The sequence below is a fragment of the Eptesicus fuscus genome, chromosome 20 (assembly GCF_027574615.1).
Source record: "Eptesicus fuscus isolate TK198812 chromosome 20, DD_ASM_mEF_20220401, whole genome shotgun sequence".
In the NCBI taxonomy this organism is placed as follows: Eukaryota; Metazoa; Chordata; class Mammalia; order Chiroptera; family Vespertilionidae; genus Eptesicus; species Eptesicus fuscus.
In genome coordinates, this window is record NC_072492.1 from 43,384,869 (window position 1) to 43,412,859 (window position 27,991).

The following is a 27,991-nucleotide window of genomic DNA, read 5'->3' on the forward strand; positions in this document are numbered from 1 at the left end:
AGGTTAAACAGCCAGGGTGTTTTTCTTTAGCTTCTGCTGATATTCTGAAGAATATGAAGCATTTAAACAACTTCTTATTACTTGAACAAAAGTTCAAAAAAGGCTGAGTGGGGAGTATATTTTGTACTAGAACTACAAAATTCTATCTGATGGAAAATAGTGCTCCAATTCTAACTTAATGTATGGACAATAAACTACATTATGCTGAAGTGACTACTACATAACTATCTCTAGAGTTCAGAAGTAAAATCAGATTTTAAAGACAAAAGAAAAAACAGACTAAAAACATAGACAAAGCAGAGAAGAAAACAATGCCCATGAGATGGATCACCCTTTAGATGGTGTTATAAAGAGATAAGGGACATTGCGGTCTACACACTTCACTTTGATGATTCCAGATTAAAACTAGCTTCCCCAAACTAAATTCACAGGGGAGGAAACAAACTAACAAAAAAAGATTGAGGTAACTTTAAATAATTACTTAAAATAGTCACCTCACATTTTAAAACAGATCTTCATCTGATTCTTCGAGGTACTTAATAGGTTTCTTTGTCCGTCCAGATTTTACCCGAGGAGCCACAGTTGAGTCCAAGTCCAGATGGAAGTCATCACTCTCCCCCTTGGATTTCTAAGAGAAAAGACAAAGTAATTTGCACGTGTTAACCTGAGAGCAGAATTTCAATGTAAAAAATATGTAATCTAAGTCTGAGACAAGTCTCTCATGGACTAAGAGGTATGTATCTTTATTACTAAAGTAAATACAGTAAAAGCTAATGAATTGGGATTTAAATTTTCTTACAAACGTGCTAAATTACTAAGAGCAAAGCTTGGTTATGTTTTAAAATACCTACAGCAGCCCTAACCAGTTTAGCTCAGTGGACAGTGTTGGCTTGTGGCCCAAAGGGTCCCGGGTTTGATTCTGGTCAAGGGCAGGCACGTACCTCGGTTGCAGGCTCCTCCTCAACCCGGGCCCTGGTCAGGGCTCGTGCAGGAGGCAACCAATTGATATGTTTCTCTCACATCGATATTTCTCTGTCTTTCCCCTTCTCTTCCACTCTCTCTAAAAACCCATGGAAAAATATCCTTGGGTGAGGATTAACACACACACACACACACACACACACACACACCACAAAACCCCCAAAATCCACCTACAGCAAAGAGTCAGTCAGGATAAGCACCCACCTTGCTTGTGACTGCTTTAGAAATCATTTTCTCAAAATTAGAGTCGGAATCATCAGAAGTGGATTGCTTTCTTTTGCGGCGAATCTTGGTTTTGGGCGGATCAGGCTTTTGAGGGACATCAGAAGTCAAGCTTGGATCCTTTTTGGTTCCTTTTGGTGCAGCCCTTTTTTTGGCACCTGTAGTGGAGGTGGAAGACTGACCTGCAAGTCAACACAAGCATTCATCATGGCCACGCTCAGATGAATTGTTCTCACTGTGAACTTTCTTTAGCAACCTGTTGACGGCTTATATTTAACACAGGAAAAAGACAATCTAATAGAGCTGAAAATATATTAGAGAATCAGTGTTCTTAAGCATCCATTTAAAAAATAAGTATATGTTTTATCTTAAACATTTGCAAACTGTGTGTAAATCCTGTCCCGGTCATAGCAATGAGCTAGATAATGTCTGGCATTTTGAGAAACATGCTTATCTTACACCTTTTGACCACCATTTGTTATTATAAACATCTAAAGATTAGATTTGCTTTCATTTGGAATTTAATTTCATTATCAATAGTAAATTTTGGGGATAAAAAAATTAAGATTGACTTGTGGCGACTAATATTAGTTAATCCCAATATTATTAACACATCTCTAAGACTTAGGCTTACTTTTTGCCACTGTCTTCTTTACTGTCACGTGACCTCCTGGTTCATAGGTCAACTTTCAACCACTGAGGCATGCCAGCCGGGCAGCACATTATACTTTTAGCACATTAAGTGTAGAACCCCTATTTGCAAAATTAAACCTAATGAACAACATCAATGTAATGCTAACGAGAACCCCCTTTTATTTTCAAAGGCAGGACTTGGCTAATGTAGTCTGCATTAGAACCCAGGTGGGTCTGAGCACCGAGGAAAGCAGACGGCTCACTCTTTTTACTTAATACACACCTGATGTGGCACTCTTCTGTGGCTTCAGTTCTTTGTTCGTATGTCTAGAAGAAAAAAATTACATCCTGAGAACCAATTCTAAGTGTGTCAAACAACAGAGAATTCATCATCAGCTATCAATCACGATAAAACCCATATTAGAAAAGATACTTACTTTGGGGAAGTTTTGGTCTTAACTGGACTATCTGATGGGACAAAATCTTCATCTTCACTTTTTTTATCAGTATCTGAGAAATCTTCATCTGAATCCAAATCCACTGTGAATTTGGCTTTTGCTATTAAAAACATACATTTACAAAGAATCAAAGAGGGTAACAGATTATTTGATCCACAGATTGATATAACATTTTATGAAGATTTAAGCTTCAGTTTAATTTCCTAAAAGATGTTTTAATATAATTACTGCTCTAAGATAGAACAATTTCTGGGATTAAGTGCCCTGAAATATATTGGCCATTAAAATCTCTTAGTGTATCTACATATTCATCAGTTTTTCTTACTTGCTGCTCTTCGTGGCTCTATTTCTCGTGGAGGGACATCAAAATCACTTTCATTACCGCTCATATCAGATTCCGAATCAGACCAGGGGTTTCTCTTCTTTCCTTTTTGGATTGGTTTAAATGGCAAAGTAGTTTGTTTCTTTGCCTTGTTACCTAGAAGGGAGATTAACCAACTTTACATATTCTTAGACCCACTTTTCTCTATCATCCATCCTTCAAATATTTCCTGAGCTCTGTTCCAGTGAACAGAAACAGAAGTTTCTTCTCATGGAGCATACAGCTTGGTCAATGAACCCCATAATACGTGTTGCAGAAAACAGATGGTGGCGTAGGTGAATCACCTGTACTTGCAGCCTCCCACAGCACATTAAAATACAGAACAACTATCATTCAGAACCGCCTAAAAGGGGGCTGAATGGAAGTCCTACAACTAGAGAAGTAAAGAAGAAAGCACACTGAGACTGGTAGGAGGGGCAGAGGCGCTGAACGGGTTGGACTGCCACCCACATGTGCTGCTTTTTTAATAGGGAGGGAGACGGTCTCTGTGGTGGCTGCCTGTGAGGAGCAAGGGGTCCCAGCCCCATACCAGGCTCCCCATCCTTCCCCCCCAGCCCCATATCAGGCCTCCCCTTTGCACACCCCCCCCAGCCCAGGCTCCCAGAGCTGGGAAAAGAAGTCCCCATAACTACAGGCTGTAAAACCCAGCAGGGATTGGGGCTCAGTGACACGGAGACTGCTGGAGACTCAGGTGTTCCTTTTAAAGGGCTGGTGCGGGAACTGAATTGAATGTCCTGCTTACTCTGAGCTCCAGCGTCAGGATGAGGCTCTGGGGGACCCAGGCATATAAGGGGCGGAACTGGATGTCTGGCATCAGGGCAGGAACTTGGGGGCAGCTTTCTCCCAGACCTGGGTTCTCACAGGGGTTCCTGTGCTGGGACCTCCCAGTTGCAGGGCTGACTTGTAGCCTTATCTGTTTGCTCCGCCCCAGTTATTCCCTGAGACCCTGCCCCATCTATTTTGCAACCCCACCCAATCTCTTTGCAGCAGCTTGTCCTTGCTCAGGCTTCAGACTTTGCTAAAATATCTCAAACAAGCTGCAGCTGGGCTTAGCAATAAAAGACTTAAGACCCTGCTGGAGCATGAGCCTAACTTGCTTCACAGCTGCACCTTGCCTGGGCACCTCCAAACCCAATAGAAATAGCTCCTGCAGGGTGGCCCTAGGCAGTGGATGATTTTGCACCTCCCTGGAGGCCCTAGAGCCAATGATCCCAGTGGACATCTTCAGACCATAGCAGATTATATCTGTACACATCCATTAGCAACACACTCATGGGGCAGGCTCAGTGAGCACCAAAGCCCCATTGAAGCAAGTCCTGCTCCATAGGGGTATTTCTGCACAGCAGCTCTCTCACTGTAGCCGTAGCTGGTCCTCACAGCCAATTTGGCCTGGAGGTCAATTCCTCCCAAAGAAACAACCCAAATTTCTATCAACTGATGAACAGAACAAAATACAGTCTCTACAGTGAAATATTATTTGGCAATAAAAATGAAGGAAGTATTGATACATGTTTACTACATGGATGACCCTGGAAAACATTATGCTAAGTGAAAGAAGCCAGACACAAAAAACCACATATTATATGATTTCTATTTATATGAAACGTTTGGAATAGGTAAATCTAGAGATAGAATTAGATTAGTGGTTGCCTAGGGGGAGGAGGAGTTGGGAGGAAATAGGGAGTGACCTTCAATGGGTACAGTGTTTCTTTTGGGGGCAAGAAATTGTTCTAAAACTTTAGAGAATACCAGAACCATTAATCGGTCCACTTTAAAGTGTGAATTTGGTATGTCAATATCTCACTGAGGAAGTTAAACAAAGTAGATACTCAATAAAGGCATTAATCTTAAACTCTAGGGATAATACAAACATGACTAAGATGTGGTCACTGTACTCAAGCTTTTAACTGGCTAGAAGGAGAAATCTAATTAACTGAGTTTGTTTTCTTTGGATCCCAACTGAGGAATCCAAGTTGCCAAATTAACGAATATTTTATTACAAAATGATCTCTACTCAAATCAAATCCCAAAAACAATGTTAGTGAGGTTCAAACTACTTCAGATGTAGCTCTCCTTCATGTTATGCACTAAGAATTTATTGAATATCTATGTGGAATGTGCTAGTAACAAACACAATTTTATCTCAACTTGACCATTTCCTTAAAATGTTTAATACCTGGTTCTCTTTTCTGTTTCTTCTCTAATCTTTGTTTTAGGCTTTCTGTTTCCACACTGTCCTCTTGAGGGCTTCCTTCAGTATTTTCATTCTAAAGGACAGCAAGATGAGAATGGTCAAGCTCTGCCAAATTTTATTACAGTAAAATCTCGATATAACAGATATATTCGGGAAGGGGGGGTGCCCGTTAAAGCTGAAAGTCCATTATATAACAAAGTAGGTTTTCTGAATGTGCATATTTAAAATTTGACAAATTAGTGAGTTTACCCGTTTTCACTTATGTAGACACGTTTGTGTAGTTAGAAGTTTAATGTCACAGAAAAATTTATATATTGAATAGATCTAATAAATGTGTGCATTCACCAGTCACTTCGAGTAAACAAGTGCACACTGCTGGGGCATGCCTTAGCACGTCAGAACATTGACTTAGCATGTATTAAAACTACTGCAGAAAGTCACGCCACTGACAAGAGAACCAATTACCTTGTACAAATGCAGTGCGAACACGTGCTAATCATTCATTGGATATTGTTTATGAGCAGTGACACTTTGATTTAAATATGTAGAGTATAGTTATGGAAATGTAATCTTTATTTATGTTGGCAAAATCACTAGTGTTTTTTCCAACATATATCCTATTCCCTAAAATTTGTTAAAAATAACAATGAATAACAAAAAATATAACTTAACATAATTATAAGTAAATCTTGGTTAAAAGCATTTAAAAGTTAATAAGGTGTTAATTTTCATATATGACATACATCCTAGATATTTTGTCCATTTTGAGGTCTGCAAAAATCAAGGGTTTACTGTACTTGGAATAATATAAGGTCAAGTATACAAATCTATATCAGGTCAAAGAGTGATTTTCTTTGGGTCTGATTAAGAACTCTGAATAAAGGTACAAGTATGACTTTTTCAAGATATTTAAACATTAAAAAAAATCAGGATCATTAGAAAGGAATGTTATACCCTGGCCGGACAGCTCAGTTGCTAAAGTGTCATTCTGATATGCCGAGGTTGTGGGTTCAATCCTCGGTCAGGGTACATGAAAGAATCAATCAATGAGTGCATAAATAAGTGGAACAAATCAATGTTTCTCTCTCTCTCAAATCAACCAATAATTTCTTTTTTTAAAAAAGGAATGTTATGACTAGATATAGGGTAAATTCCAAACTATGGGAGTAGAAAACTTATAATTTGTTCAATTTTAAGTGAAAATAAGCTTAAAGTGTTTTATGTATAATGTTTTCAAGAGTATTACCTTAATTTTCCTTTTAATTTTCTTTTCTGCCTCTGCTTTCATCTCTGTGGTCACCCGGGGGACGACTCTTTTTCCACTTGGGGAAGGCAAAACTTCAGCCATTTGTGTTTTTTTCCCTTTTCCTTTCCCCCCTTTCCCAGGAACTCCTACTTGTTCATCTTGTTTTTCCTTGGCTTCAACAGCCTAAAAAAGGGATAGAAGAAAGCAAGTTTATAAGCTAAAAAAGGCATTATAACATCTTTATTACTTTACTAGAGGCCCAGTGCATGATTGAATCATGCACGAGTAGGGTCCCCTACACGCTTTCGCTTTTCGCGGTGGAGCTGGGTGCCTGTCCGCTGGTGTACCAGGCCTTTCAGAAGCCTCCGGCTCGGCGGAGGCTTCTGAAAGGCCTGGTGCCGGAGCAGACAGGCACCCAGCTCTCCCATTTTTGATGGTCCGCGGCCGCTGAGGGGGGCTACCCTGCTGTTGAGAGGCGCAGCTGGGTGTCCGCGGCAGGCCCCCTCAGCGGCCGCAGATCTGGCCGTTGAGAGGCACAGGGGGCGGGAGTCCCGCCCCCTGTGCCTCTCAACAGCAGGGTAGCCCGCCTCAGTGGCAGCGGATCCCTGCCTCTCAATGGCTGGATAGGCCACCCCGAGTCCCACCCCCCAGCCTCCCACCGCCCAATCATGGGCGTAGAGGAGTGATGGTAATTTACATGTTACTCTATTATTAGATAGGATAGGGATAGCATAAAAGGCAACAATTAAATGGGTTTCAACTAGTTATATCTTAAAATAAATTTGTGACAACCTGTTCCATAGCTAAGGATACCACTACAACAGTGAAAATATAATCAAGACACACTTTGAACAGTGTGGGGATAGAAGACTGGGTGCGACTCTTGATTTTACCACTGAATTTTTCTGAGGATAAAAAGAGCAAGTTCGTTAGGGATAAAATTTGTAAACTCAAATAAAAAATAAGGATGTAATTCTAGTAATGTATACTTATACAATCAACTGATTATAAGCTGCACATCATACTGAATGCAATAATATAAATTTGCATGGTAACCCTTTTAGCTTCATTTACGAAATGCTTTTTCTTATGTCAAAATGTAGGAAAACCAAATAGTGAAATTAACAGGATCTTCAAAACTACTAATTAGCTAGCCCTGAAGATAAACTGTTTCTGTCTTTTTAGGTTGATTTGGAGGACTGGGTTGGGTTGGTCTTCTTTCACATTTAAATTCTTATCTTCTTAGTCCCATTAGGTCAAAAATCAACTCTTGCCCTCCTTTCCTTTTCCCCTTTGTCCAGAAACTTCCAGGTTAGTATGTCCCCTGCATCATTTACTTTATTCTAACTAGTTTAAAATAGTTTATTCCTTTATGTATTATCTTGGAATATTTCCTTTTGCCTCAATATTCTTTCTACTGCCAATTGTGAAATTTCTTGATAAAGAGGTGTATTGATAGAATTTATTATTTCAATAGTAAAAATTCTAAAATGGACATTATAAGCTACATACCTCCAGCTCTTCAATAAAAGCAGCCAAGTCTTCTTTCCACAAATCTGATGGACTCTTTCTCTTTAATGTTTCCAGCTCTTGTTCCTTCATAAGATAGTCAGCAAATTAAGAGTTAATTTATATGCATAAACAGCATTTTCATGAAGCACACAAGTTTTTACTTTCACGGTTAGAACATAACTAAGCAAAATGTACCATCATCAACTCACCTTTTCATTTCTTTGTTTACACAGTTCATCTTTCTTTTCTTTCGTGAGGTACCACAGAGGCATATCAAGAAGGTAGTTGAAAGTTGGTCCAGTTGCAGAGTCACTTTTCTCAGTTTCCTTTTCATTGTCACTCTCTTCATTTTCTTCTTCTTCTGTAACCTATGGGAAGAATTAAAATGTAGTTTTAATAGGAAATGTGAAACATAGACACTAGATTATACAGTCTTAATAATATAGAAAAATGTTAACCAAGAAATTACCTTTTGCTGGGCTTCTTTCCAAGCCTTCACAGGATCCGAATCATATCCCCTCTGAATCAAAACTTTAATTAATTCTTTTTTGGGCTTATTTTCTATTTACAAAAATATAAACAGAGGTAATAGTTGGTTTTGAGTAATATTTTAGGAAAGTAATAAGATTTTACCATAGTAATTCAAAAGATTAGAACTGGAAACTAGTAAGCTGTTTTTATCCTGCATACATTTTACATTCTGATATATACAGCTGACCCTTGAACAATGTGGGGATTAGGGGCACCAACCTCCTGAATAGTTGAAAATCTCCATATAATTTGATTCCCCTGCTACTTACTTACTAATAGTCTACTGTTGACTGGAAGCCTTACCAATAACATCAACAGTCGGTTAACACATATTTTCTGTGTTATATGTATTCTTACAATAAAGCTAGAGAAAATAAAATATTAAGAAAATCACAAGGTTTATCTGTTTTTTTCAAATTGTCACAAACCTTCCAGAATTTTCCAAAATATTAAAAAAATTAGTTTACCCACACAGTTCAAATTTGTGTGAGTCACCCTGGCCAGGTGGCTCAGTTGGTTTGAGCATCATCCTGTACACCAAAAAGGTTGTGGGTTTGATCCCCGGTCAGGCGTGTATGGGAGCCAACCTATGGGTAATGTTTCCCTCTCAAATTAATGTTTCTCTCTCTAAAAAATCAATAAAAATGTATCCTTGGGTGAGGGTTAACAAAAAAAAACAAAAAAGACACACAAAAATCCCATGTTGTTCAAGGGTCAGCTAAAGTTAAGTATTTTCCTTAAAACCAGTACCTTTTTCATTTCATGGCACATATAAACTAATTACTAAAATTCTACTGCACATAAAAAATTTTTCTGCTGACCTAACAAAAAAAATAGGTGTAATGTTAATTCATTCACCCCGGACAGCTATTGTTGTTGGCTGCTGTCATTGTTTAATTTGACAATCTAAGGGAGAGCCGTCAGTGCCCCTGACTAAATAGTCAGATATTGCATTTTTAAAAATTCTTGCAGCACACCAGTTGAAAATCGCTGCCCTAAAATACTGACAAATGTAAATTACCACAAGAGGGCAGTCAAATCATATGAGGTTATGATCTAATCATAACTCTTAACAAAAGATAATCCAAATATTTATTTTTGGTCTCTACCTCAATTATGGACCCTGGTTTTTAAAAACTTCATTATCTGATCAGGCAAGTTTTTAGTGCCACCATCCAAATATTGATTTTTCCTTGTTGCATTTGTTCCCCTTTTCTTACCAAAAAAAGTAAATAATTTTTTTTTTTTTTTTTTTTTAGTTTACTGATTTGAGAGAGAAACATTGATCTGTGCTCCACCTATCCATGCATTCATTGGTTGATTCCTGTATGTGCCTTGACTGGAGCTCAAACCTGCCACCGTGGCATATCAGGATGACACTCTAACCACCTGAGCTACCTAGCCAGGGCTCATTCCCCTTTCCTATAGAACCTCTCTTCCAATGTTTACAGTAGTCAATATAACCTTTACTTTTTGTTTTTCTTTGAGTCATGTCTAATATTACTTATTTTAGCCTTGTTTTAAGCAATAATAGCTGTGAAATTAAGGGGCTGATATACTAGTGTTATTTTTTAAAATATTCATGAAATCGAAGATGTAACAAATTAAAACATTTTTGTGTACCACCAGAAAAATTTCCTGTAATCACTAGGAACTCACGTTGTCATGTTTTGGGGATTTGCTACTATAACCTAGTAGCCTGAGTTAGTTGCCCAGCTTTCCTAGTTAACCTTGGTCAGAACTAAGCTATCTCTTTTCACCTCCCCCACCTTTTTTTGTGTGTGTGAGGTATTACGAATTTATTTGATCATCCGCACACCAGGTGGCTGAGCCTGGATGGCTCCAGCCCACCTTCCTTTTATTTCAAGCTTCTTGGTCAATGAAACCCCCAAACCCCGCCTCAATTTTTTTTTTTTAAATTGAGAGAGGAAGGGAGAGAACTGATCCATTGCCTCCTGCATGTGCCCCGACCAGGGGTGGACCCTGCAGCCTGGGTATGTGCCCCAAATCTGTAGGGGCCGATGCTCCAACTGAGCCACACCAGCCAGAGCTAGAATGTCTTTGAAAAATCCCTAAGACATGACCTTTCAGGCTTAAGTACACAATTTACTTATAATAGAAGCCATTTATAATCTTACTTCAAAAGCCCTTTATCCTATACTAGAGGCCCGATGCACGAAATATGTGCAAGAGTAGGACTTCCTTCCCCCGGCTGCTGGCACCAGCTTCCCTCACAGCCCCGGCTTCGTCCAGAAGATCATCTGGAAGGACGTCTGGTCGAATTAGCATATTACTCTTTTATTATTATCCTATCTAATAATAGACAAATATGCAAATTGACCATACCTCCGACACACCCACAAGCCACGCTCACCATCCAATCAGAGCGAGTATGCAAATTAACCCAAACCAAGATGGCTACAGCCACAGAGAGCAAGGTTTCCTAGGTAACAGAGGAAGCCAAGCTTTCCGCCTCCCCTTGCCAGGCCTAAGCCTCCATTCAAGCTACAAAGTTTCAATTATAGAAGGTAAACAAATTCAAACAAATGGCGGCAGAATGGAGCTTGAGAGAGCAGGCCAGGGTTGCCGCCGGCAACAGGGGAAGCAAAGCTTTCCGAACACCCTGGCCGTGCCCACCCGCTTAAGGCAACAAAGTTTCAATTATAACCCCAACACAAATGGCTGCCTGCCTCGAAGGGAGCCCCAGGATTGGCTCCACTCCAGGCTACAAAGTTTCAATTGTAGAAGGAAAATAAATCCCAGATACCAGGGCCTCTGCTTGGGTTGCCAGGGGGCGTGGCCAGCCTGCAAACCACCACAGGCCCCTCGCTCAGGCCGCCCCACACCCCAAGGGAACCCCCACCTGATCCGGGACGCCCTTCAGGGCAAACCAGCTGGCCCCCACCCCTGTACCAGGCCTCTATCCTATCTAATAAAAGAGTAATATGCAGATTGATCATCACTGCAACACACAGTATAGCTGCCCCCATGTGGTCAAAGATCCTGCCCCCATGTGGACATAAGATGGCCACCACAAGATGGCCAGCAGGAGAGGGCAGTTGGGAGGCACCCGGCCTGCAAGGGAGGGCAGTTGAGAGGGACCAAGCCTGCAAGGGAGGGCAGTTGGAGGTGATCAACCCTGCAGGAGAGGGCAGTTAGGGGTGACCAGGCTGGCAGAGGAGGGAAGTTGGGGGCAAACAGGCTGGCAGCAGAGTGGTTAGGGGGTGATAGGCTGGCAGGCAGAAGCGGTTAGGGGCAATCAGGAAGGCAGGCAGGCAAGCAGTTGGGAGCCAGCAGTCCTGGATTGTGAGAGGGATGTTCAACTGCCCGTTTAGGCCCGGGTGGGATCAGGCCTAAACGGGCAGTCGGACATCCCTCAAGGGGACCCATATTGGAGAGGGTACAGGCTGGGCTGAGGGACAACCCCCCTCCATGCACAAATTTCGTGCACCGGGCCTCTAGTAGATAATAAAAGCCTAATATGCAAATCAACCAAATGGCAGAACAAATGGTTGCTATGATGTGCACTGACCACCAGGGGGCAGATGCTCAACACAGGAGCTGCCCCCTGGTGGTCAGTGCATTCCCACAGGGGGAGCGCTGCTCAGCCAGAAGCCAGGCTCACAGCTGGCGAGTGCAGTGGCGGTGGTGGGAGCCTCTCCCACCTCCATGGCAGTGCTAAGGAGCAGCGAGCAGGCAGGCAGTAAGAAGCGAGGGGTCCCAGACTGTAAGAGGGATGTCTGACTGCTGGGCTGAGGAACCCTCCCCTGCCCCCAAGTGCATGAATTTCATGCACCGGGCCTCTAGTTTCCTATAAGACTTTTCTCTTGATCAATTAGTTTACATAGGAACCTCTTCTAGCTCTTTTCTGTCTAAATGTCAACTAAATCTTGATTTCTCAAGATGTTCAATCTAGTAAAAACTATGTCTTTCAAACTATAAGACACCTAATTATTTCAAAGAAATGCTCATTTAAGTAGCCAGCAAACTAAATGGATTTTGCACTCCCTCCCCACCATTACTCTCTCCAAAAATGTTTAAAGGAAGTTTGGCACAATTGTAGTTTAGTACAGACAGTTATTATCCCAAAAACATACCAATGATTATTTTGCCATCTATTTTCTCTAAGATAAAGCGGGCCTGATTGTTCAGTTTAGCAGATTCAGCGCCAAGCATTCCTAGAAGCCATTCTTTTCTTAATCCATAATATTTAAGCCTGAGTTCATAGAAGTCTCTTAGAATATCAAGCACTGTTTCATATTTCTTTAAACAGCCTACGTGGTCAAAAAGCACCTGGAAAAAAAAACAAGCGTAGAGTCAAGAACAGCTAAATTTGCTAAACTTTAATGGTTTTAGAGAAATGACTTTATTCTTTCAAAATATAAAAGTAGACTATGATTTCCTTTTAAAATTGATATTATCTTCTTAGTATAAATTGTAAACATATGGATCTATCTCATAAGACATACCATAGAGTTGCATGTGAGACTAGTTTGGAGTTTGAAGACTTTGTGTAGTCCAACTCTCTCAGCCTCAGCCAGTTTTTCTTCAGTCATCTTCACAACAAACTTCACAGTGGTATCTGTATGGTATTCCCTATAATCTGTTATGAGAGGCGGCGTCTTCTCAGTGCCATTCAGCATGGGTTCTAGCACCTGTTCTTTGTATGTCTAAAGAAATAATCCTTTTGTAAGTATCTGAAACACCAGCTCCTGAATAGTTAACAAGCATTACAAAAAGTGTTTTGGCTGATCACACACACACACACACACACACACACACACACACACGACTCCCCCATTACTTACCTGGGTCCATGTTCTGATGGGAAGCTCTGAGATTTCAATGGTTGTGGAATTAAGAATAGCCACTTCACCACTAATCACATATTGATTTGGAGCCAGCTCTTCAATAGTACCCTTGAAGTTCTTATAACTTGGAAGCTAAATTGGTATTTAAAAAAAGAATGTTTTCTAAATGTGACACTAAAAACACAAATCACAATAGCATAAAACAATAAATCTAACATTTCAGTGTGAAATAAATTGTATACTTATAGCCTCTTTAATCATATAGTCTATTGAGTTGAAACCAGAGGAAAATGAACATTCCTAATAAACACAAAATAGTTACCATTGGCAAAAGTTCTTCTCCATCCATCAAACGCCTGATATTATTCACAACTTCACGAATATCAAAGTTGGGGATTTTGCAGGACCACCCAGTACCAATTCCTTCAGCACCATTTATCAGCACCATGGGTATAATAGGAATATACCATTCAGGCTCCACACGCTGGTTGTCATCATATAAGAACTTTAATGTGTGATCATCTTTTGGTGGAAATAACAACCGAGCCAAAGGACTAAAGGAAACAATCAAAGAATGTTATTTTACAAAAATACTGGCTTTGATATTTAACTTTAATGAAAAGTATCAATACATGGATTTACCTCAGCTTTACTTGCTAATGTTCGCTTAACAATGTTTATTGAGCACTTTCATTGTGCCAGGCACTAAAGACTTAAGTCTCAGTTTCCAAGGAGCTCACATCCTTATATAGGAGCTAGACAATGAACTTAGATTTTGTCAGGAGGTGCAATAAATGCTAAGAAGAAAAATAGAGTAGGTAAGAGTGATTGAAGGGGTGCTAAGAAATGGTAGGTACTTTCTGATAGGATAATGTTTGAGAAGAAAAGAAATCGAGAGAATCAGCCCGGAGGTTATCTGCAGAAAGAGTATTGCCAGCAAGATGGACCAGTAAAGTAAAAGGCCCTGAAGAGGGAGTATGCCTGGCATGTATAGACAAAGACGCCAAGTGTATTCTAAGCAGAGATAATATGAAATGGAATAAAAAGGCATGGGGAATGGGTGCATAGATCATGTGAGGACTGGTTAGTTAACCTAGGGCTTTTTTTTGAATATATATTTTACTAATTTTTTACAGGGAGGGAGAAGGATAGAGAGTTAGAAACATCAATGATGAGAGAGAAACATTGATCAGCTGCCTCCTGCACACTCCCCACTCGGTATGTGCCCGCAACCAAGGTACATGCCCTTGACCTGGAATCGAACCAGGGACCCTTGAGTCCGCAGGCTGATGCTCTATCCACTGAGCCAAACCGGTTAGGGCTAGGGCTTTGGATTTTACTCTAAATGAAGCAGTTGGAAGGTTCTGCACCAGTGACCTATTTTTTAAAAATTGGTTGCCCTAAGTGACTTTAAGGTTTTTAGCCTGAAAATTAGAAGGATGGTATTCTATTTATTGAGACAGGATTTTGTTTTGAACTTGTGTTTGAGATACTTGTTAGATATCCAAGTGGTAAATGATAAGTGGATAATTAGACATATAAAAGTTTAGATTCGGGACTGGAGTTATGAGACTGTATGGATGAGGTATCATTATGGATGGGAACTGAGAATAGCTAGTGGAAAAAGATCTGATGGAGCTTTGAGGCAGACCAGCATTTAGAGGTTGGGACGATGAGTAGAATACACAGCAAAAAAAAGACTAATAAGGAGGAGAACCAAGTCTGGTGTTTTGGAGGTCAAAATAAAGAGTTTTAAGGAGGATAAAGTGATTAACTCTATTCAGTGCTGCTGAAAGGTTAAATACGATGATAGCTAAAAACTGACCGTTCATAGTGTACTTTCCATAGAATTGTAAAGGAAGTACGATTTCAACTGTGGTATTTACGAAGAATCAAGCTCTATACTCTGATGTAAATTCTGCAGCAGGGTCTCTCAAACTTGGCACTACTGACATTTTGGGTCAGATAATTCTTTGTTGTGGGGGGCTGTCCTGTGCATTGGAGGGTGTTTAATAGTATTCCTAGCCGCTGCCCACTAGATGCCAGTAGCATGGCTCTCCTAGTTATGACAATCAAAAATGTGTCCAGACATTGCTACATGTCACCTGGGCGGCAAAATATCTCCTGGTTAAGAAATACTCTCTATATAAAGAAAAGAAAAGTATATAAAAACATTTATAGTTTCACAAGGAAATAATACTTCTAAGGGATACAAAGGCTATGGCTATCAAACTGAAATAGAATTTTGTCTTTCTGCTCATTGCAAAAGTAGCATAATTAAGCTTTAATGAGTAGTTTTTAAAAAATTAATATTCTAAGCATCTGCATCAAAAGTACATTTTCTGATTGAATTTTTATATTATTTTGTCTACTAAATCTCATATTACTTCAAAATTGGAAATGGCAGTTCACTAGAAATTGAAAGCATTACCCACCTGAGCATTGTGAAGATGTATCGAGGACTAGCAGAATCCTTGCCACCATGCAGCCTGGTACCAAACTGACCAATGGGCTGCAAGAGGTTCAGATTATTGCTACCCACAAAATTCTGAGCCAAATTGATAATGGTCATCATTAGTGACATCTGGGGAAGGAAAGATTCGTTAATCTGATCTGTAGACTTTTAATAATACATACCCATTATTATGACTAAGCCTTACTATAATCCTGTAGGGTTTTATGAGATATAGATGTTTACTGATTTTTCCCAGATAAGTACATGGCAGATGTAGTGCTTTAACCCAAGACTTAGGGCTCCAAGTTCAGGGCTCTTGCCTTCCAATAATTTCAATCAAGAAAGGCATAGCTCCTTTCTCCATTCAGAGTAGAATAAAAAGTTACTTAAGTTACAATATTTCACTCATTTCTACTCTAGCATGTATAACTTTATTCTGTAGTTGTGTGCTGTCCCTCTTGGTTAAACTGTGATTATACCTTGAAGTAAGATACATATTTGACTTATCTTTTGTACCTGGTGCATGGTAAGCATTTAACAAATCACGATCATTTACTAGGTACCCACTATATTTTAATTTTTAAAATAATAGTTTTATTGATTTTTAGGGAGAGGAAACATCGACGTGAGAGCATAACATCAATCAGCTGCCTCCTGCATGCCCCCTACTGGGGATGGAGCCCACAACCCAGGTATGTGCCCCCACCAGACTCAAACCAGCAACCTCTCAGTGCACGAGATGACGCCCAACCAACTGAGCCATAATGGCCAGGGCTACCACTATATTTTTGAAAGCAACAAGCAAGACAATCATTACATTTAAAGTTCTAGAAACCTATAGGCAATCTAGTTCTTTAAAAAAACAATTCAATCACAAAATAAAAAAATGAATGTATGTTTGTGTAAAGTCAAACAATTCAGATATCTATAACAAATTGGAATATCGCCCTTTTTAATTTCCAGGGCTAATAAAAGTCAATAATTTCGAACATATTGTTCTAGACATTTTGCTTTAAGTATTGTTCTGTCTCTTTTTTCCCCAGCTGACAACAGGACACGGACATTCTTCAATGTTAGTATACACAGGTTTACTTCAGTTATATCAATAATTCTATGCATAGATGTGTCACAGTTTATAACAATTTCCCAATCATTGGACATTTTTGATGTCTAAATTTAACATCAAAGTTATAATAAACATATTTGAACACAGATCCTTGCAGACTTATGAATATCCTTATAGGAATATTTTCAGAAATAGATTTGTTAGGCCAAAGTGTAAGCACATTATCTAGTCTGGCAGATTTCACCAAATTGTTCTCTACTACAAAGGTACCAGGCTTATATTTTCACTAAGTGTTTGGAGAATAATTTTGCAGGTATTTCTACTATAATGCTTTCCGGAAACATAGATTGTGTGTTTACCTCACCATGATGATAAGAGGACATCTCAGCCACTGACCCAGCTAACTGGGCAACCTTCACCTCTCGCTTGTCATTCCGTTTGAAACACGTAAACAAAACCTTTCTCTGACCTGGTTTCAAACCTTCAAAATGAAAGAAGTGCAAATATTAGTATCCTCAATTTAACCATTTCTGGGCATTGATTTCTATGTTATGACAAAAACAGACTAAATAATTGGAACTCACCATCCACCATAGATGGGATAGATCTCTCGTTATCAGAATTTGAGAATAGGATAAGTTCCTTGTTTATGAAGTCATTGTACGTCAGATATGTGGTAGCTTGCCCATACAAGTAATCCTGAGGGACCAAAGAGAGTATTACATGATCTAGGTTTAAAATAATGAAACAAAGAAACCTCTCAGGAAAAAACACAAAAAAACCTCTCAGTATTTTTAGGATAGTTATTAAGCCCCTTAAAAATTCAGAAGTATTGCCCTCACTGGTTTGGTTCAGTGGATAGAGCATCGGCCTGTGGACTGAAGGGTCCCTGGTTTGATTCCAGTAAAGGGCACATGCTGGGTTGCGGGCTCTATCCTCAGTAGGGGGCATGCAGGAGGCAGCCAATCAATGATTCTCTTTCATCATTGATATTTCTATCTCTCCCTTCCTCTCTGAAATCAATAAAAATATATTTTAAAAAATTCAGAAGTATTTAAAAATTTTTTCAGAAGTATTTTGTTTTTTAAATAGATTTTTATTGATTTTTGAGAGAGAGAGGGAGAAACATTGATTGGTTGTCTCCCATACTCACCGACAAGGGATCAAACCCACAACCTGAGTATGTGCCCTGACTGGGCATAGAACCAGTGACCTTTTGGTGCACAGGATGACACACCCAACCAACTGAGCCACACCAGACAGGGCAGAAATAATTTTGTTTTAAAGATAAAGCAAATTTAATTGTTGCACAATTAGAAAAAAAGTGCACTGTCTTTGTAATTTCTTTTATGCCCAATACATTTATGCAGCATTCTAAATAAGAATACTTATATAACTATCGATTACTACACTTTTTACTAAAATAGCTACTCAGTAACTTAAATTTGTTATATCAATCCTAAAAGTTCAGTAAATAGTACATTCTGTGGGATATATTTAAAATTTTTACCTCAGGAAGGCCAAGTAACTTCCGTTGTCTTCTGTCCTCCATGAAATGAGTTAACCATTCCTTTCGATCATCTGTCTGTTTTTTGCTAAAGGCCTACAAATTAGCAGATGAAAAAGATGTCACTGTACTAATAGGTTCCGAAATATTTCTTGTATGAAAACGAAAACAACAAAAACTCAGTTTTCTAAAATATCTGGTTCCTTTCTCTGGGATATGCTTTCTGAAAACATTCTATTATACAAAAATATTTCAACTGACTAGCTAAAGCAGTGATTTATAAAACTAGAGTGTATGTATGAAATACAATTCAAACTCACCAGGCTGATTGCAGCATCATCTTCAGGACCAGAATATTTGAATTGGATACGATGTCTTTTCATATCTGCAAAGTATTCTTTAGCTTCTTTTGATGTGCTGGTGCCCAAACCTACATAATCAAGAATACCAAGTTACTCCATATAATCTTTTATAGAATGGTATATTACAAAATGAGAATTCTATATGAGTTTCATTACAAACCTTTGTAATACTTGACTTTCCATTTTTTATGATTTGGTGTAGAATTCTTCCATTCTTCAAATTCAGGAAGACTATAGAAAGACATTTCTTGCTTGTTTTTAGACACCTGTGGTAAAGTACACATTGCTGTGGCTTTGCACGGTGATGGTACTCCTACACACCACCGTACTTCACTGGGGTTATGTGTGTATCTAGGCTTGAGAAGCAGGGCCTTAAAATATCCTTTATGGTATCTTAGAAGTTAATATACCTTTACAATGGGAGTGATAAATTCCTCCAGAAAACGATGTCGCAGAAGAGAGGGCCAGTTGTGATGGATAAAATTAATCAGCAAGCCTTTGATATGGGAACCATCTTGGTCCTAGAAATATTTGGAAGGCCAAACATAGAACTGTTTAGGAACTCAAAAAATTATGATTGACATATTGGGTAATTTCTCAATATTTTTCTTCTATGGGGATTAATTTAAAAAAAAAAGGCTATTAAATATTCAAAGACTATTCGAATCCAGACTATTAACCTGTATAGGTAGTGTACATGATATAAACATAATACTATATCTGCTTAGATATTGATTAGAGATAATGACCAGAGCTCCAAGTTAAGTAATTTCCTTTCACTGCAGGAAAGCAATGCAACAATAAGGTATGTTTAATTTACTGTAACAATCTAAAGGATCTGAAAAGCAAATCTGACCTGATCTGTCATAATCATTATCTTCCCATAACGAAGAGTCTTCAGTGAATCTTCATCTTCATAGTTTTTCTTGTACTGAAGACCCACAATCTTTATGATATTGTTAATTTCAGCATTTTCCATTATCTGAAATGGACATATATTGTTTATAAATGTGAAAAGAACTAATAAATACAACAGTGTATGTTGCCGGGATTTTCTTGAGCTCCGGTATTTTAAGTTATTATTTAAGTTATTATTAGCCTACTAGAGGCCCGGTGCACGAAATTCATGCACAGAGCCCAGCCTGTGCCCTCTCACAATCCAGGAGCCCTTGGGGGATGGCCTACCGATGGCTTAGACCTGCTCCTATCGTGGAGGCAGGAGAGGCTCCTGCCACTACTGCTGTGCTCACCAGCCATGAACTCGGCTTCTGGCTGAGTGGCACTCCCCCTGTGGGAGCACACTGACCACCAGGGGGAAGCTCCTGCACTGAGCATACCCCCCACCCCACCCCCCGGCCATAGTCAGTGAGCACTATAGCAACCTGTTGTTCCGCCGTTTGATTTGCATATTAGTCTTTTATTATATAGGATACTTTAGTAATCAGAAAGATCCGTTAAGACATGGCAGTGATGGCAAACCTATGACACACGTGTCAGCACTGACACGCGTAGCCATTTCTGATGACACGCGGCTGCTGAGGCAGCCGCATGCCGAGGATGAAACATTTGTGAAATAATGTTTTTTTCCTCAAAGTGACACACTACCCGAGTTAAGCTCAGTTTTTTGGCGAAGTTTGACACACCAAGCTCAAAAGGTTGCCCATCACTGAGACATGGTATAGCCCTGGCCAGGTGGCTCAGTTGTTTGTGGAGCATTGAACCCAAAAGGTTATGGGTTCAATTCCTGGTCAGGGAACACACATAGGTTGTAGGTTCTGTGTATCCAATTTCTTAAAATAACAAAAACTGTCTAAAACACATTTTAAAATGCCCGATGAGAGAATGAAACATAAGCACCAAGTCCTGCATTATAAAACTAGATAGCGATTCTGAAGATAATTTTATATTCTACCTGTTTATGAGAAGCTTCTCGAACATTGAGTATTTTTCCCCTAAGAGGGAAAACCCCGTACTTGTCTCTCCCAACCACACCTAGGCCTGAAACAGCCAAGGTTTTAGCTGAGTCTCCCTCAGTCAGAATAAGTGTGCAGTCAGTAGAGTTTCGGCTCCCTAAAATAAAAATACACAAATTATTGGCACATTTAGTTCAACCTCAAATATTAACTCAGACATGCTGTTAATAGCTTTGTGATAAAACTCAAGTAATTTATAGTTTATAACAAGCGGCTTAGGAGTAAAATGGAGCTAATAATCTATAATAATAAAAGCATAATATGCTAATTAGACCGAATGTCCTTCTGGACAACCTTCCAGACGAAGCCGGGGCTGCAAAGGAAGCTCGGGTCCCGGGTGCCAGAGGGAAGCTGGTGCTGGCAGCCAGGGGAAGGAAGGCCGACTCTTGCACGAATTTCATGCATCAGACCTCTAGCTAGATATGTATTTTAGCTAAAGTTCATAGTAAATAGAAGTCTTAGTTTCTTAGGCTAATTTTTCATTTTATACTACTGTTAAACATTCATTTGATCATATTATATGAAAAATATTTGTTAACGATGGGGTTTATTACATGCTTCTCCAAAATATGGTATCTTGGCATATATTTTAAGCTGAAGGAATTTTAGAAAATGGTAGAAGGAAGATTTCTCTGACCTCATCACTCTTGAAGCAGGCCATAAGACTCTCATTGTGAGAGGGGCTTCATATATCCAGAGGAAAGGAGGATTCTTAACTTTAAGACCGAGGTACACTGAGAAGAATCTGAATAAACATGCCTCATTGAGCTTCCCCAAATTTACTGCACTTAGCTCATACTCTTTACTTATCATATCTTTCCATGACTTTCCACTCTTCATCAAACCTGGCATAAAAATATCCAGGTTTAATTATTTCTTTGGGGCTTGATTTCCTCCTGTGTCATGTAAAGTTTACATTAAAATAATCTGTACACTTTCCTCCTGTTAATCTATCTTCATTAGTTTAATTTTCAGACCAAGCCAGGGACCTAAGAGAGTCAAAGTAAACTTTTCCCTTGCTTATAGATCAATATGAAACTTCCTTGTTCTATATCCCAAAACAATCATCTCGACATTATTTTAACTGGAAATGACCTAAATGTTTAATAAAAGGGAATACACTGATTATTAAGAGTAAAAATATTCTCTTTATATTAACTGCCAAGGAAAAAATACTCATGGTATGCTGTTAATGAATAAAACAAATAACAACTATAAGATTTGAAATTTGGAAACATGAAATGTGTACCTGCATCATTGGCATCATCAAGTTTGGGAATTCCCTTGATTCTGTTATGTTTTACAGCTGAACACTTCTTGTTTAACTGGACTTGAGCCTTAAACTTCACCCAGTTTAGTATGCTTTCTACAATACCACAGCCAATTGCCTGAAAACAAGAAGATTCATGTTAAGGAAGATTTTAGTCAGAAATGTAGAATATAAATGAACTCCCATAAAAATAATTTAAAGATTGAAAAGAGCCCTCACTGGTTTTTCTCAGTGGATAGAGCATCAGCCTGTGGACTGAAGGGTCCTGGGTTTGATTCCCGTCAAGGGCACATGCCCCTATTGTGGGCTCCATCCCCAGTAGGGGGCGAGCAGGAGGCAGCCGATCAATGATTCATCATTGATGTTTCTATCTCTCTCCCTTCTTCTCTAAAATCAATAAAAAAAAAAAGTATATTTAAAAATATATATACTGAAGAGATAGAAATATGATTTCTGGATAGAGGGTGGCACGTCTTCCTGTCTCAGTTTATCACTACTGAGGAAGCTAGTTCCATTGGGTTCATTCATTCAATAAATACTTATTGACTACACACTTATATTGTGCCAGACACTGAGCTACATGTTGAAAATCTAGCAGTTAAAAAAATTAGAGATGGTCCCTGTCTTCATGGAGTTTAATATACAACAAAGACAAGACAGAACTAAAATGAGAAATCACAAGTGTAATGAATGTTATGGATAAATGAAAAAAAATGTGCTACATATAACAGTGTATGTCAGTGTTACACTGGAACAAACTTGGTAGGGGAGAAGTGTAGAAAGTAAAGGCTTTCCTGTGGAAATGACATTGAAGACCTAAAGTGATTAACCAGATTTAAAGCATTTCAAGGAGAGATAAGCATATGAGAAGGTTATGAGGAGGAGAAGAGTACTATGCTTTTCAGTAATTTAAAGCCGTAGGGAAAAGTGCCCTGAGGTGAGGCTGCAGATGGCAGGGTCTTGTAGACCAAATTAAGCAATCCGGACTTTTTCTAAGAGTGAAAATCACTCAAAGACTTCCAAAAGAGAGTGAAGACAAAATGTGTGCTTTAACATAAAAAGATTACTCAAGAGCATTACAAAGAAATGACTGAAATTGTATGAATGTTAAGAACCTATTAAGAAAAGAGATGATTGCCTTGACTGGTTTGGCTCAGTGGATAGAGCGCCGGCCTGCGGACTGAAGGGTTCCAGGTTCGATTCCGGTCAAGGGCATGTACGTTGGTTGCGGGCACATCCCCTGTAGGGGGTGTGCAGGAGGCAGCTGATTGATGTCTCTCATCGATGTTTCTAACTCTCTATCCCTCTCCCTTCCTCTCTCTGTAAAAAATCAATAAAATATATTAAAAAAAAAAAAAGAAAAGATGATAATAGAAGGCTGCTGAGATATCTAAGAGATGATCCTTTCTTTTTATTACTCCTCACCTGAGGATATTTTTTCCACTGCTTTTTCAGAGAGAGAAGGGAAGGGGGAGGGAGGGGAGAGGGAGAAGGGGAGAGGGAGAAGGGGAAGGGAGAGGGAGAGGGAGAGGGAAGAGAGAGAGAGAGAGAGAGAGAGAGAGAGAGAGAGAGAGAGAGAGAGAGAGAGAGAGAGAGAAATATTGACTGGTTGCCCTGCACACAAGCTCCAACCGGGGACGAGGAGTAAACCCGTAAGGGAGGTATGTGCCCTTGACTGGGAATTGAACCCACAACCCTTCATTGCATAGGCCAATGCTCCAACCACCAAGCAACACTGGCCAGGGCCAAGATAATTCTTATGGATTAGAGAGGGGGGGATAAAGAGAAGGCTCCCAGCTTTCTTGTTTATGCAACCTAGTGGTTGGTTGGGGCCTTTTTACTAAGATAGGAAATAGGTTTTTTGGGGGTTGGGGGACTTCCTTATATGGAGATCAATTTAATATAGAGAGAAGGAATTGAGTTTTGAATGTGTGCTTGAGAGCAACTTTAGGCATTCAATGTTTGGAAAGCAGATGGGCTGAATTCAGAAGTGATCTAAACTGAATGTGATATGAAATGCTATCTATCTATCTATCTATCTATCTATCTATCTATCTATCTATCTATCTACCTATCTACCTACCTACCTACCTACCTATCATCTGCAGAGCTGAAAAGAGTAATGGAAAATAAAGCAAGGTATTTCTATTATTTTATTTCCCTCTATGTACTCACAGCTTTGATGAATTTTTCACTTAATTGGCATGTTGATCCAAAACTCTTGGCTTGTAAAGTCATGTTTTCTTTTGTCTGAGAGTCAAAGGTTGGGTTTTCAATTAAGGCATTCACAAAAATCCACATGTGATTTTTCACCTGCAGTAAAAGTTGACATTAAATCACTAAAAATGTAATCATATTTTATTTATAGTCTGTCTTTTCTTCCTTGCATTTGGAAAAAGAAAACTGCTAAAATACAATACCTGATGTGCTTTTACTGCAACACCGCCCTTGTTCTTCTTCTTCACAACATCAACAAGTTTAGTCACAATCTGATCAGTTACATAATCAACATGTCTGCCACCCTAATGAGGAAAAGTAATCGACTGTAAAGCTCAGTATCCTCAAAATTATAAAACACAAAAGTCTAATTTAGCTTACTTTATACCAAGGCAGCCAAATATCCAAGTTCATTTTATATATATTAAAAATAAGAACATGTATGAAAATATAAATCATAATTAACAATTCAAGAATAAAATTACCTTGGAAGTAGCAATGCTGTTGACAAAGCTAATTTGTTGAAAGCCTTTTTCACTCATTGTTAAACATACTTCCCACCTGTGGTTTACTTGTTCATGGATAACTTTCAATGCATTGCCAGTTTCATCTACCTTATCCTTCAAATACATATCCACATAGCTACGGAATCCTTTTACCTGTATAGGAATTAAAATGGTACAAAAAAAAAATTATAGACTGAAGAATAAACTAAGATTTTTTTCAAAACTAATGAAATGGTTATTGAATGAAAACCAATTTTGCCTTTGACAATGATCACACATTGTCTCATGACCAGAAAAACACTTACTGGCAGCTTATTTCCATTGAGAAAGACTTTGACATCTTTAGTGGATCCAGCAATATCATATGCTCTTCTAACCATTAGTGCAACAATGTCTTTGTCTAGGCTTTGCATTTTAAATTTAGACAAATCAGGCTGGAAGGTAATACATGTATAATCTTCTCCATTAAAGGGCTTGAGTTCCATCTCACCGGCTCTCCCCATGTTATCCATCCATGTCTATGGAAGAATAGGAAAGATGAGAAATTCGAGTCACCTTACAAATAAACTAGAACTAAATAACACAAATTGCTATAGTACAATATACAACTATTTACTTGCCTGTTTGAACATTTTCTTGTATTCTCTACTGGCTGTTTCCACAGTAAATTTGGTACTGAATATGTTACACAATTTGGCTCCATAGCCATTTCGACCACCTAGGCAAATAAATAAATACTATTTGTTATCTGATGAACAGCTTCATTTCTTAATCACTGGTAAAGTGATGCAATTATAAAGATTTTAAAACTTTATGCCACAGATAGTCATTTAAGGTATTTTTGTTTTGCTTTTTAGCAACAATATGTTTGTTTTTTCCCTCAGTATCCTACCTGTTACTTTCTTTTCATCATCATCATAGTTACTAGAAGTTAAGAGTTGTCCAAAGATGAGAGCTGGGACATACATCTTCTCTACTTTGTGTTCAACAACAGGAATACCTTTTCCATTATTCCATATACTAATTAAATTGTTTTCCCTAAGAAAAGAAGATTGGAATTTGATTGTTAAGCTAGTGCTTAAATATGTTTATTTCTAAAATTCAGTCTTAATTTCTTTATGGCTCTTGTACATATTTTTCTTCTGAAATTTAGCATGAACTCTCTTTCCCACTGTGCTTAATTCCTGATACTCCTGAAATAGGAGCCAAGAGGAAAATAAAAATTTAAACCTGTTCCAACACCTGGGCTAACACTGATAATACTGAAAAAATAAGAAATTTTAAAATGTTGGGATAGACAAAGGGAAATGACTTATGCTCAATGGAAAGATAAGAACAAAATTTGGAAACTTATTATATTGCCTTTTTCTTTTTAAAAAAATTAAATTTACTGGGTGACAATGATTAATATGATCATATAGGTTTCAGGTGTGGGTTTCTATGTAATAAGTTCTGTCTATTGCACTGTGTGCCCACCACCCAAAGTCAAATCTTTGTGTTTTTGTTTTGTTTTTTTATACTGCTTTTAAGAGGATCATCTGTACTATCCTAGCTCTCTTAGCTTTCCCACACAACAAATCTCATTGTAAAACAAATATGAAAGGGAAAAACATCAATTGTAAATTTCCCTGCTTGCCAATAAAATGCTAAGAATTTATTTGGACCTTGAATAGGCTAATAAAAAGGTGAAGCCCAGGCCGATGAGGCTCAGTTGGTTGGAGCATCATCCCATACAGCAGATAGAAGATTCGATTCCTGGTCAGGGCACATATCCAGGTTGCACTTCAATCCCTGGTGAAGGCAACCGATCAATGTTTCACTTTCACATCCATGTTTCTCTCTCTCCCCCTGCCTTCCTCTCTCTCTAAAATCAATAAAAATGTGTCCTTGGGTGAGGATAAAAATAAAAAAAAGAAAGAAGCATTCTAACCACCCATAAATGGACACCATGCATTTATAATCAGAAATGTTAGCTCTCTAGCACCACCCGCTGGTTTATTATTTGAATAGCATTATGTGGAGGAAAAAATTCAAAAGCTCTAAACTTCAAAAAATTCAAAAGCTCTAGACTTCAGGAAATTATTGGAGATGTTATGGAAGTATTTAGGGATGAAGCATCATAGTGTCTGTAATTGATACTTAAACTCAGAAAAAATACAGATGAAGCAAATATGGCAAAGTGTTGATAACTGTTGGATCTAGATAGTAGGTATCAGAGACTGTTCATTTTAGCATTCTGTCCTGTTTTTTTTTCCTTCAAACTTTTATTTTAAAAAGTTAACTTTATGCCCCAGCTGGGTGGCTCAGTTGGTTGGGTATCATCCTGTACATCAAAAAGGTTATAGAATACAGGCTCCCAGCCCGCCATGGCAGGACCTCCCGTTCAGGGCATATGCCCTGGTTGCAGGTTCCATCCTGGTCAGGGCATGTGTGGGAGGCAGTGGATCCATCTCTCTCTTTCTCTCCCCCCCCCCTTCCTCTCTAAAATCAGTAAAAACATTCTAGGTGAGGATTAATAAGTAATAAACAAGTCAACTTTACTAAATTCCAAGAAAATGCAACTAACAGTAACATGAACTATAAGAAATAAAAGACTAATAAGCAAGAGACTTACGGGTCAATTGTGACTCTAATACAAGACATTTTTGGGTCCCTTTGTTTATTGTCTGCAGCGTTGACTGAAAGAAAATACACATTTGTAAAAAATTAAAGCATTAAAAAAAATTCCTTAACTATAAGATACAGAAAGACAACAAAAACGGATGAACAAAAACAGATCCAGAGACAGAGAAGCATTGATCAGACTGTCGAACCTCAGAGGAAAAGTAGTGGGGGCGGGTAAGAGGGAGAGATCAACCAAAGGACTTGTATGCATAAGCCTAACCAATGGACACAGACAACAGGGGGGTGAGGGCATGAGTGGAGGGGGGGATGGGGGGATAAGGACACATATGTAATACCTTAATCAATAAAGAAATAAAAAAGATATAGAAAGAAAAATCTCAAGCAAAAGAGTAGCACCAACAAGGTGTTAGTTCAGCAATTTTTACTCATAGTCCCGTTTCTAGGAAAGAATTCAATGTCACGGCATCACTTTTCCAACAACTGAAGTGACAGCTCTGGCTACAGAGGGTTTGCTAGGAATGAAACTTCTTATAACGGATTTGACCAGCAGATCTTTACATACATGAATTTACTCACCTAGAATTTCATCAAAGATTTTGTACAAACCAGGAACAAAAGTGACTTCCCTATAGTTAATGCCAACATCTTCATCGTAAACCCACATTTGCTAGAAATAAGGCAAAGGGACATAGTTATTTTTACCCTATATTTATTCTGTCTCATCATCATGATTACTGTAAGGTCTTCTGGATTAAAAAATACACACACTCACACACATACTAGTTTAGGCTAATTCCAGTGGACACTCAAAGCACACGCATGTATAGAAAATTAACCAGGAAAAGCACACATTTTAACTACCTAGTCACTGCGTTTCAGGGGCTTGGTTGTACCTGGGTCACTAATTCCACGGAGCCAATGTAGGTGTCTGGACGGAGCAAAATATGTTCCAATTGCGTTTTCTTTTGGTAGATTCTTTCAATAGACAGTCTTTTCTTAGCATCTTCATTTTTCTTTGTCTTGCTGATTTGCATATTCTC

General features: G+C 38.7%; 1 protein-coding gene across 1 annotated transcript; it reads right to left on the minus strand.

Annotated features, from left to right (window-relative positions):
* Positions 1-18: 18 nt before the first annotated feature.
* TOP2A (DNA topoisomerase II alpha) lies at positions 19-27,991 on the minus strand. Its single transcript, XM_054709123.1, has 34 exons — positions 27,845-27,991; positions 27,528-27,618; positions 26,941-27,004; positions 25,219-25,364; positions 24,947-25,044; positions 24,632-24,844; positions 24,306-24,479; positions 24,024-24,125; positions 23,779-23,916; positions 21,583-21,721; positions 20,273-20,430; positions 19,217-19,342; positions 18,771-18,881; positions 18,521-18,626; positions 18,319-18,428; positions 18,002-18,094; positions 17,076-17,190; positions 16,851-16,972; positions 15,406-15,554; positions 13,293-13,524; positions 12,968-13,102; positions 12,629-12,829; positions 12,257-12,452; positions 8,098-8,189; positions 7,838-7,996; positions 7,629-7,712; positions 6,117-6,299; positions 4,853-4,943; positions 2,620-2,772; positions 2,274-2,394; positions 2,120-2,163; positions 1,186-1,385; positions 495-628; positions 19-44 (listed from the first exon to the last, which is right to left on the minus strand). Exons 1-33 carry the CDS (start codon positions 27,983-27,985, stop codon positions 503-505), a joined length of 4,413 nt encoding a protein of 1,470 aa, XP_054565098.1. The 5' UTR covers positions 27,986-27,991; the 3' UTR covers positions 19-44; positions 495-502.

What these genes read in the sequence shown, in the direction of transcription:
- TOP2A (XM_054709123.1), bottom strand. Translation starts at nt 27,985, where the DNA reads ATGCAAATCAGCAAGACAAAGAAAAATGAAGATGCTAAGAAAAGACTG. An exon ending in TTATCACTCCCATTGTAAAG is followed by an intron (nt 18,627 to 18,770) that starts GTATATTAACTT and finishes ACTTTACCACAG; the next exon opens with GTGTCTAAAAACAAGCAAGA. An exon ending in CTAAAGCAGTCACAAGCAAG is followed by an intron (nt 629 to 1,185) that starts GTGGGTGCTTAT and finishes CTTTTCTCTTAG; the next exon opens with AAATCCAAGGGGGAGAGTGA.